Source organism: Pinus tabuliformis, chromosome Q (assembly GCF_031772625.1).
Source record: "Pinus tabuliformis cultivar Carrire ecotype Pingquan chromosome Q, CPIR1, whole genome shotgun sequence".
Classification (NCBI taxonomy): Eukaryota; Viridiplantae; Streptophyta; class Pinopsida; order Pinales; family Pinaceae; genus Pinus; species Pinus tabuliformis.
This window is the reverse complement of record NC_142296.1, coordinates 163,007,502-163,020,104: the sequence shown is the minus strand read 5'-3', so window position 1 is coordinate 163,020,104 and position 12,603 is coordinate 163,007,502. Positions and strand designations below refer to the sequence as shown.

At 34.5% G+C, this 12,603-nt stretch overlaps 1 protein-coding gene across 1 annotated transcript; it reads left to right on the top strand.

Annotated features, from left to right (window-relative positions):
- Positions 1-2,075: 2,075 nt before the first annotated feature.
- LOC149218759 (uncharacterized) lies at positions 2,076-5,948 on the top strand. The gene is made up of 2 exons (XM_089382461.1): positions 2,076-5,198; positions 5,347-5,948. The coding sequence occupies exons 1-2, from the start codon at positions 2,315-2,317 to the stop codon at positions 5,772-5,774; spliced, it is 3,312 nt and encodes a 1,103-aa protein (XP_089238587.1). The 5' UTR covers positions 2,076-2,314; the 3' UTR covers positions 5,775-5,948.
- The last annotated feature ends 6,655 nt before the right edge of the window (positions 5,949-12,603 follow it).

Sequence of the window (12,603 nt, the reverse complement as noted above, 5' to 3'; positions counted from 1 at the left end):
CTTAGAGCATAAAAGAACAATTTGGCTTTCACATCTTCATCAACTAGTTTGTCTAGACAGATAACTCAGTGAAAACATATTCTGTCCTAGAAGAATGGAGCCTTACTAACCATGAATGGAGCCTTTCCAACCATGAAATAAAGTAGGATAACACTAGCTAACTAGGTATTGACTTCACAACCTTGGTGTAGAGATCTCAATATACCACCTAAAAGCATAGTTTTCACATAATTTTTTTACTCTCATCATTGTATTCTTTTCATGTTCATTAATGGGTAGCCAAAAATATGACAAATCTTGTAAACCCTTCATGTCCTGGTCAATTTTCACTCCATTATGTCATTACACTTCAAATTCTTCTTGTTCTACTTCAGGAATTTCTAAAAATGATCATCCCCAACGACCACTAGTCTCTACTTGGCCCACACCAAAAAAACAAAATAAAATTGAATTTAAAATATTACATGGAAAAATAATCCAAAAAAAGTCAATTTTAATCTTGATAATCCTTCTACAATATTGATCTTTTAATTTTATTTTTTCAAATTTCAAAAAATATATGGAAAAAATATCACATATTTTACCATGATACCAAAAAGTTATTACACAATTACATAAATAAACTTTTAAACTCCACAACTAACTTTAATTTCAACCATAATGTTGGGTAAATTTTAGAAGTGTTATATATTTTATATACACAAGTTGAAAGATTTAATCCACTTATACATGATGTTCTAAAATCCTAAATATCCTAACTCATAAGTTATTACAAAGAATATACCTTATTCTATTCAACAACTTAAAGGAATTGTTCCTATTGTCATTTATTTGTGCAATTTGTTAAAAATAAAATTGAATTGATACCATTACTTAATGGAATGAAAAGTCTAAAGTAGATGAAGATAGCTAGGTTGCTACACATTCAGAAACCAATTACATAACATGAGTGGTTCTTATTGTTATTTCTTTGTGCAATTTGCTAAAAATAAAATTGAATTGATACCATTACTTAATGGAATGAAGTCTAAGGTAGATGAAGATAGCTAGGTTGTTATACATTCACAAACCCATTATTTATAGGACAAATGTATAAGTTAATTTATTTTTTAAACAAGTATAATTGTATAAATGAAATGATTTCTGAATATTAATAAGCATCGATTCAAAATAAGTATCTAAATATTAAGTATATTTTACATAGTTAAGATTTTCTTTTAATTAATTAAATTATATTTTTATTTTATTAATTATAAAAAAGAATTAATTAATATTGAATTTTGTTTTTTTATTAATGGAAATAGCAGACAATTCTAAATTAATTTAATATTGAATTTCTGGTTTTTTATTACATTAGAATTATGAGTTAGAATTATGGGTAACAACATGATCATTGTGTTATATTTTTAATACAAAATCTATATTTACAACTTTTTTATTAACTATTTAATGAGATTTTATTTTAATCATAGCTCTACAATAAAATTAGCACACCTTCATTATATCATCCTAGAAATCTTTGGCCAAAAGACTTCTAATATTAGTAGATAGGTTTTCTTTGTTCATATTTTACAATTTCTATTGGTGTCAGTGCACTAATTGCATTTATCAAATTTTTAATGTATATTGTCTAAATCTTTTATGTTTTGAAGTATTTGGTTGGAATTATGTTTTGAAGTGTTTAATTGGAATTAAAAAACATATTTTTATTATGATAATTTTTTATTATTATTTAAAATTTATTTTTAAATATATCCAATAAAACACTCAATTTGTCTAGAATTCATAAATCAAACTTGCAGCAATTCAAAACAAACTTGACTAAGGAACTCCGAAAACATAGCACAGTCATGGCCGTATATTTTGGAAATATATGTTTTATATGTCTCTTTATCGGGCATAACGTCAAGTTGTCCATTGAATATTAATGTGCTTTCAACACACACAGTAAACACATATATTAGTTCTTTTGAATAAATGAATTTTATATTTTAAAGCAAACGACCAGCAGTTCGTCATTTGACCAAAACCAAAAATAACACCGTCTGGGTACACAAGATGGACGACTTGCAGTCAATAAAGAAAAATCCGCTAAAAAAATTGAGTTAAACACACCACGTCTTACTTCAAATGGACGATCTGGGTTAAGTTAACACCACTTGAGTCAACAAGAAAACGAAAATCCACCAAAATCCTTATGACTCCTTATGCCAGGAAGGAATTTCACAAATGTAGTTGATATCCACAATTGCCCAAACCCTCTGAAATATTTTTGTAATTCCTTCATTTTATCGATCGCCCATCTGAGGAGCCGATGGCACCTTCCACGGATTTCATCCTCATCACCTCCACACTCATGCTCATCTTTGTTTCTGCAAACGCCCATCTTCTTCATCATTATCATGAGAAAAGTCGTGAAGGACTGCAGGTCGATATAGAAGCCCTGCAAGCATTCAAAGCCTCTGTCACATATGATCCTTCTCACGCCTTGGCCAACTGGGATTTTGCTGCCAATCATGTCTGCAATTGGACTGGTGTCACCTGCAACCCTCACAAACTGCGCGTATCTGGCCTAAATCTCTACAACATGAGCCTGCAAGGGACTATACCTCCACATTTGGGCAATATCTCCTTTCTTGGCGTGTTGAACCTCACTTTGAACAGTTTCTCTGGCATAATCCCAAACGAATTGGGCAAGCTCCGTCGCTTAAAACGTCTGTTCCTCAGTGAGAATCACTTGATTTCGTCCATTCCAGAGGCTTTGAAAGATTGCACATCTCTCAGGCTGCTTAATTTGTCCTTCAATATTTTGACAGGGACTATTCCGAGTGGTCTCGGCCAATTGCAAAACCTGCGAAATCTTTCACTGCGCACAAACGGATTGACTGGGAAAGTGCCCGAATCCTTGGGAAATTGTTCTGCGCTGGAATTTCTGAGTTTAGCAAATAACTTCCTTAGCGGGACTATCCCTTCTCAGCTTGGCATGCTTGCTAAAATTAAAATTCTGTCTCTTGCAGAAAACCAGCTCAGTGGAGGAATCCCGCCTTCACTGCTTAATTGCACGGAGTTACGCGCATTATATGTGGATGATAACAGGCTTACTGGAGAAATCCCGTGGGAGATAGGGACCAGGCTCTCTAAAATTGAAAAACTGTCTCTTCATGGAAACCAGCTCAGTGGAGGAATCCCGCCTTCACTGCTTAATTGCACGGAGTTACGCATCTTATATTTGCATGCCAACAGGCTTACTGGAGAAATCCCGTGGGAGATAGGTACAAAGCTCTCAAATTTAGAGGTTCTGCTGCTCTGGGGAAACGAATTTAGAGGTACCATTCCGAAATCTTTAGGAAATTGCTCTCAGCTTTTATGGCTCGAACTCTCTCAAAATTTCTTAATGGGAGGCATACCTCTGGAATTTGGAAAGCTCCGTCTTCTACAGGATCTGGAAGTTTCTGATAATCATTTGTATAGTGAGGAATCCATTTCCATCTTTGGAGCACTTTCAAACTGCACCAATCTGCAAATACTCGATCTTTCCAACAATGATCTTAAGGGAGACTTGCCTGGAAGCATAGGCCGTCTTTCTCAAAATCTGCTTTATCTCTATTTGAGTGGGAATCGTTTCACTGGTAAGATACCCCAGGAGATGAGCAACCTCACCGGATTGATTCTGTTGCGTTTAGAGAACAATTTTCTCTCTGGAAGCGTTCCTTCTGCACTAGGAGGGCTGTCTACTCTTCAGCTGCTGGACCTCCACCGGAATAACTTGGAAGGTAATATACCCTATCAATTCAGTCAATTGAAAGCTCTGTTTGAACTGGACCTTTCTCAAAACGCGTTTTCTGGAGAAATTCATCATGTTTTTGCAAGTTTACAGCAGCTAAGAAGATTAAATCTCAGCTGTAACAAATTCAGTGGTAATATACCGGACAGTGATATAGGGAATTGTTCCAATCTCGAGCTTCTGGACCTCAGTTACAACCAGCTAAGCGGCGTGATGCCATCCAAAGTGGCTAGCCTTCATAACCTACAGTTCTACATTAATGTCTCACATAATGCACTCACAGGAAGGGTGCCTGCCGAACTGGGAGGAATGCAAATGGTTCAAGCAATTGATCTCTCTGACAATAATTTTTCAGGGAGCATACCCAGCCAATTAGTGAATTGTGCTGGACTTGACTACCTTAATCTTTCTCACAATTCATTGGAAGGCACCATTCCGACATCAATCGATCAAGTTGCAGGACTTCAAGATTTGGATCTCTCTTTCAATAAGCTTTCCGGTCCCCTGCCTAGCTCTATAGAGAAATTACAGAAGCTTATGCATTTAAACTTGTCATACAATAACTTCACAGGAGAAGTACCATCCTCTGGAGCTTTCAGAAAACTGAATTTTACATCATTCTTAGGAAACACTGGACTCTGTGGCAGATGGATAGAGTTACCTCATTGTAAATTGACGACAAAGCACCATCATGATTCCAAGAGAAGGGTAGTTATGTTGGCCACTTCGGTTGGCTTAACATTGCTATCTTGTCTGGTCTTAATAGTTTTGAAAAAACTTCGTAGTGCAAAGTCTACTTCGGCCAGATTAGGGACGATGCTCAGGAGCGAACTCCGCGAGACGAAGATTTTAAGTGAGGAAGAGGTGAACAGAGCAACCAAAGGATTCAACCCGGATAACCTAGTGGGATGTGGCGGCCATGGGTCAGTGTATAAGGGCGTATTAGACAATAGCACAATCGTTGCTGTGAAGGTTATACAGTCAGCCACATCAGGAGGTGCATACAAGAGACTCATAAAAGAATGCAAGACGTTGGGAAGAGTCCGCCATCGGAATCTGGTGAGAATGGTGGGCGTATGCTCAAGTTTGCAGGTCAAATCTTTGATTATGGAGTTCATGTCGCAGGGAAACCTGGATAAGCATTTGCATTGTAGGGAAAATAATTGCAGGTTGGATCTGAAAAGACGGCTTAGCATTCTCAAGGACGTGGCCCATGGAATGGCATACCTTCACCATTACTGTTCTCCGGCCATTGTTCATTGTGATCTGAAACCTTCCAACGTTTTACTGGATGAGACGATGACGGCTCATGTTGGAGATTTCGGTATTTCACGCCTCATGAACGATTCAACAGTAGCAGCCTCAGGGGACACCTCCAGTCATGTGATCGGGTCTGTTGGTTACATTGCACCAGGTAAATACTACTGATACACTAGATTGGTTGAGCAATGTTGTATATGGGAAATATTTGAGTCAGTGATAAAGGTTTTATATATAAATGCTGATATGGGATTATATGTGAGTCACTAATAAATGTTTTACATGTATAAAATTGATTACAGAATATGGTACAGGAGGGCGCCCGTCCATGAAAGGGGACGTATACAGCTACGGCATCTTGGTACTGGAAATGATAACGGGAAAGAAGCCCACAGATGCAGTGTTATCAGAAGAAGAGCAATCATTGCAGAGTTGGGTGGGCGATGCATTCCCCGACAGATTGTTGGAGGTGATTGACAGGACTTTGGTGGAGGAGATTAGAATGGAAGATGAATCACATGATGTAAGTGAATTTATGGGGTACGGAATTGTTGTGCTGTTGGCGAAGATAGGTGTGATGTGCAGTAAAAGGGATCCTCATGAACGACCGACTCTTCGAGAGGTTGAGGCATCGCTAGAGCAGCTAGTCGCCAAAATCCAAAAGAATTCAGAAAATGAGTTGAACCGCCTTGGACAGGTGACTGACGAAGCCATTTCTGAATCTGATTAGGGCATGTTGTGGAAGAAAATGATTAGATTACGCTGCTCCATTTAATGGTTAGTACATATATGTGGAGGAAAATGATTAGTGGTCAGCACATATATTTGGAGGAAAATGATTAGTTTAGATTAGATAATTAGTTTTGCATTTTCATTTGTTGTAAGTGTGATTATAGGTTTTTAGAAGTAGTTAAATCCAGAGATATTTTCTAGTTAATTAATCTCTTATATTCTTATGTGGTGAAGAGATTTGTTATATTATTATTTAATTAATATAAATGTGTTTATGTAATCAAAATAAAATTTTTATTTTAAAATAATTTTTATTATTATTTAATTAATATAAATGTGTTTTTTAATTTTTTAATTCAATATGATTATTTTTTTAATCGATTTTTTTCTATATGAAATCTTCTTTCAATATAGGAAAAAAACAACATACATTTTTTGGAATATCTTTTTATAAGTTAAAATATTTTTTTAATCATTAAAAATAATGATTATTGATTAAGATAATTTTTTTAGTGGTTCACAGTGATAATCATAGAATACAATTTATAATATTAAGTGGAAAGAGATTATATTGAGAACAATTTTATAAATAGTTTGAACTAGTCTATTTTCTTATTATTATCATATATTTTTATTTTTATTTTTAACTTTATTATTATCATATTTTTTTATTTTTATTTTTAAGTTTTTAAGAATAATTGTTATTAAATAGAATTTATAGTAAACTAAAATTATGTATTTATTTTGGGATTTATGTATAGTTAATGGTTTAGGATTTGCTTTTTATTAGCTTATTTTATAAATAAAATTGATATGCTATTTTTTCCTTTTTTTGTTATATAAAGATTTAATATAATTATAAAATTCTATAATGATGTAATTTTGACAAGTTGCCAAGGGCTAATTCATGTATGATGATAGCTTAGACCATCATTTCCAAAGTTTTATTGACAATTTAATAGTGGCCTATAAATTGTATTTCAATATTACTAGTTATTTTACACATTAGTATTACAATTGGTGGCTATCATCATACTTTGGACCACCATAAGTGGGATACTCAATAGTGCATTCATGGATTGACATTTGATTTATTAAACACTCGAATATTATTTATGCATTCTAAATATGTATATTGATTCGTTAAATATTTTTTGTTTTATTCTTGGCAATAATGCATTTATTCTAGACTTAAGGAACCCTCAATCTTGTCTATTTGGATTTATTCCTAATGTTCGTCAATACTTGGTGAAACCAAAGATAGCGTGCTCAATTTACCTTATTGTTGGTAGATTGTTTGCAAGGTTTACAACATTGATGAATGTTGTCTACAAATTCCTGTGACGTTTATTGATCTAATTATGATGGTTTGTCTATGATTCGTGGTAGTTTTCCCATGTCTTTGAAAAAAATTATATAGTTGCAACTAAATATGAAATTGATATTTTATGAGAAATGCTCACACAAATGGCTCTCAATTTACACAAAAATTTCAATCCCTATACTCCTAATCCCATTAATGAAAGTGTAATGAATATGCTTGCTTTCTTCTTGGAATACTTCGAGTGATTCTCCTTGTAAAGGATGTAATGTTTCATTTATAGGAACCTTAAAGGATCCATATATAGTAGTTGCTTCTATGTTGAAAGCTACAACTCCTATCAAGGAAAGGAGTCGTATTGGTTTGCATCCATTCAGTTCTTGAGTAAGTAATGTAGCTCATAAGTTAGGATTTTCCAGTGTCTATTATTCTTTGGATGATCATATTTAGGAGTTGTTCTTTTTTCCTTGTTGATAATATTGTAGAAGTATGTCAATGTAATTACTCTACCTTTGACCCCTTGGATCTATTCAATTCAAATATGTATAAGCTGTAAATAAGTTATTATGATGATGGCAGTCAAACCGTATGAGCTTAAATAAATGAACCCTTGTGTAATTCATATAAATATTTCATGTCAATTCCTAGTGTATAGCTCAAGCCCAAGGCCCAATCCATGAGTGGCTAGGAATCTAATTCAGCTAAACATGTTTTTTATGTACCATGTGGTAGTGCATACCATGATGTACTCAACCTATGTAAATATTATTTCAAAATGTAATATAACTTGGTCCAACATTGCTATGGAGACAACATGAAAATGGTTATGGTTTCACTAGCGGGGAAGAGGAAAGGAGGCCCAAGGGCAGGGGTATACAACAATGAGCATCAATCACCATGCACACGCCCGAGGATAGTGTTTTCTTTGATTTCATTGCATTGTGGCCTATTGATCTCATCCAATCCAATCATTTTCCATTGTCATTGAGTTGCATTGCTAACCTACAAAAAATAAACTTAAAATGTATCAATGACCCTCAATTCCTTCTTAATCGTGACATTGAGTGCTGACTCTATTGATTATTCATGGACCATACAAAAACATAACCTACTATCTTTGATAAATGTAACCATTTAGATTCACGTCAACACTCATTTTCCCATGTTGAGGGTATCCTACTTATGCCAAAGGCATTCGTAAAACAATATTCTAAACATTATACTTTTTGAATTTTTCCTAACTACCTTTTTTCTCATAACTTTTACCCAAAATCTAGCTAGAAATTAAAACGAATTGGTGGTTTCTCAAATATGAGTTGTTGAGATTGACAAGTCAGGTGTGATAGGTTTTTTCAAGGTATTGAATGTGTTAATGAATTCAAAAATGCAATTTAAGCAATGGAAATTAAAACCTAACCAACCACTACTTAGTCAAATTTCGATGATGTACTATAAAAGGTTTAAAAAGTAGAATGTTTAGAATTGTTCATTTCTAAAGGGCATATTCTTCTCCAAGTTTTCATCATTTTCTAATGCCATATGGAACATTTCCATCTATGTTTGTCAATACTTGGTGGAAGCAAAGATAGTACGCTCAATTTACCTTATTGTTAGTAGATTGTTTGCGAGTTTACAACATTGATGAATGTTGTCTACAAATTATCACTTTTATTGATCTAACTATGATGGTTTTGTCTATGATTGGTGGTAGTTCACCTATTTATTTGAAAAAAATATAGAGTGAAAACTAAATATGAAATTGATATTTTATGAAAAAGGCTCACACAGACGACTCTCAACTTACATAAAAATTTCAATCCTTATATTACTAATCCCATTAATGAAAAGGTAATGAATATGTTTGGTTTCTTCTTGGAATAATGATTCTCCTTGTAAAGGATGTACAATGTTTCCTTTGTAGGAATCTTAAGGAATGCATGTTATGAAACCAACTCACAAAAAGATAGAAAAGACAAATCAACGACTTCAAAATCAGCCTCTTCGAGGGGGCAACCTCCTTTACATTACACAAATGAACAATTCTTGGATGATACAAATGAAAATACCTCCTTTCTATATATAGGAGTCTAAGTGGTCCCAATATAATCAGAGCCTACATAACAATAATATTGTAGGGACACAAAAATAACAATAGTGGGCTTTTATGGGGCACAATAATAACAACATGGGGACTACATGGGCACAACAATACCATAATGGGGTTGCACTAATAACAATAAGGGGCTACACTAGTAGTATAGGGACCTAACATGCCCCTGTCCTTCAAAAAGTGTTGTCCTCAAAGCTTGAGTAGTTCTGGATGCTTCTATATAAAATTCTCATCCTCTCATGTGGAATCTTCAGCGGGTAAGTTCTTCCACTTGATGAGATACTCTGAAATTGATCGATTTCGTAGTTGTCGGGTTCTTGCTTCCATGACTTCTTCAGGTTCAAATATGATTTTTCCTTCCTCGTCAAGTTCCAACAATATTGTTTGAACTGGGACCTTGTCACCTATAACCTTCTTTAAGCATGAAACATGGAAAATTGGGGGCACTCGGGAAGATACAGGAAGCTCCAATTTGTATGCCATCGTACCAATCTTTTGCATCACTTTACAAGGACCATAGTACTTTGGTGATAATTTATTATCCTTCTTAGCTTGCTTCAGGGACATTTGTTTGTATGGTTGTAGTCGTAAAAATACCTAGTCATCTATGTCAAAACTTCTTTCACTGCGATGTTGATCTCCCTATTGTTTCATTCAATTTTGCGCGAAAGTGAGGTTATCATTTTTCTTCTTGATATGTCCTTCTATCTTGAGAGTTTGAGGAGTGGTAATTCCTGCCAATGAATTACAAGATATGGTCGGATTCATTTCTTCTTTCTCTAGGGTTGGTTCCTGGTGTATATCCTCTTCTTTTGACGTTTCTTGATCCTTTTCTTCCTCCTCTTCACAATCAATGTAAAATAATTTCTTCTTAGCACACTTATGACCTTTAGTGTGTTTGCTATCACAATTGTAACAAAGGTCATTTTCTCCTTTTTCTTCCAATTGTTGTGGTGTCAACCTTGTAGGTTGTGGAAGGCTCAGAGCAACAACACTTCCATCTTTATAATTGTGAGTGGTAGGATTTCTTCTTGCCATAATTTTGCTTTCAATTTTTCTTGCTAACCTGAATGCCTGCTCCAATGAATCAGGTTCCCAAAGATGAATCTCATGTTGAATGTTATCCTTTAAAATCCCTATGAAGACATCAATCTTCTGCTTATATGGAATATCATTTACCTTTATATTCAATTTTTGGAAGTCCTCAATGTGCTCTTCCATTGAACACTTTTGTTTGAGATTTATCAATTAGATAAAAAAGGTGTTGCTCTTTGTATCCTCATAATGTGATATCATTTCTTCCATGAAAATTGACCAAGTGACAAGTGGTTTACGATAACAAAGCCCTTTATACCATAAAAATTGATTTGGTTCTAAATATAAAGATGCAATACATACCTTTGTAATAGTTGCACATCATGTAGATCAAAATATTTCTTCATCTGTAGTATCCATGTTATGGGATCCTTGCCATCAAACTTCCTCATATCGATCTTTGGAATGTGGTGGGTTTTCAATCCATTGTTAGATTCTATGAAATCATGAGTAACATTTTTTTTTCTCATCATGAGTTTCCTCTACTACCTTTTCGTCATTAGGAGGCCTTTCTTGTAGCAGCTTTGTCCCACCTTCCTTCAAACCTTCCATATCTTTCTTAAAATCTTCCATGTCTTTCTTCAAATATGCTTCCATACCATCGATATTAGCTTCCATGACACATATAAAACTATTTATCTTAGCTTCAATCACATTCTTCAAATCATCCATCCAATTTTTCTTACTAGGTGTTTCTATTTTCTTGATTCGAGTCATTATTTTTCTTGCTTTTAGGAACTCGATATTTAAACGATTATAACTCTGTAATTTCATATATTAAAGTTTTGAAATTGTGTCCTATGGTAGCTCTCTGAGTCCTCTTTCTAACCCCACCATTCTAATCGATATTGGATTCTTCAATAAAGAGTTATGCTAAATCTCCTACGATGACCCAATTATAGACTCGTTCAGTAGAGCGAACTTGTACGACCTGCCACGTGTCACTGTTTCGGCCTTCGGACCATAACAACATACACCGAAAATTAAAATCCATCCTCTTTCGGTAACTTCTTACTAAATTTCAATCTTATGCTCAGAGAGAAAGTTATGATGAGTTTCCCATCGTCACCTGTTTGGAATGTAATTCGGGAGTCTGCAAAAACCCTAAATGTCTTGGACCGTATCTCCGAAAATATAGCGAAACAAGATCTGAAATTTGGACCCGAGCTTCACCAATATTTCAGCTCAAATGGGTTATAATTTCAAATTCTGAACCTTCGCAGAAAAAATATTATAGTGAAAATTCCACGATAACTTGTTTGAGATGGAATTCTGGAGCCTGCAAAAACCCTAACTTCCTCAGATCATACCTCCGAAAATATAGCAAGACAATATCTGAAATTTGGACCCGACGTTCATAACGATTTTGGATCAAATGGTTTTTTTTTTAGCTTCTCAAACTTCGTAGAGAAAAATTTATAGCGAAAATGCCACGATGACTTGTTTGGAGTAGTGAAACCCTAGAATCCAAAGCTCTGATACCAAATGTTATGAATTCAGCTCACAAAAATATAGAAAAGATAGATCAACGACTTCAAACTCAACCTCTTTAAGGGTGAAACCCCCTTTACATTACACAAATGAGCAATTCTTGGATGATACAAATGACAATACCTCCTTTCTATATATAGGAGTCTAAGTGGTCCCAATATAATCAAAGCCTACATAACAATAATATTGTAGGGGCACAACAATAATAATAGTGGGCTTCTATGGGGCACAATAATAACAACATGGGGACTACATGGGCACAACAATACAATAAGGGGGTTGCACTAATCACAATAAGGGGCTACACTAGTAGTATAGGGATCTAACAATGCATATATAGTAGTTTCTTCTATGTTGAAAGCTACAACTCCTATCAAGGCAAGGAGTAGTATTGGTATGCGTCCCATTGGGTACTTGAGCAAGTAATGTAGCTCATACGTAAGGATTTTCTAATGTCTATTATTCTTGGATGATCATCTCTAGGTGTCGTTCTTTTCTCCTTGTTTATCATATTATAGGAGTATCTCAATGCTTATACTCTAGCTTTGGCCCCTTGGATCTATTTAATTAAATTATGTATAAATTATAAATAAGTCATTATGATGAGGGTCAAAGAATATGATCTTAAATATGTGAAAGTCATGTAAATATTTCATGTCAATTCCTAGTGTATAGCACAAGGCCAAGTCCCAACTCGTGAGTGGTTAGGAATCTAATTGTGCTAAACATGTTTTCTATGTACCATGTGGTTGTACCTTCCAATATTTACTCAATATATGTAAATATTATTTCAAAATGTAATATAACATG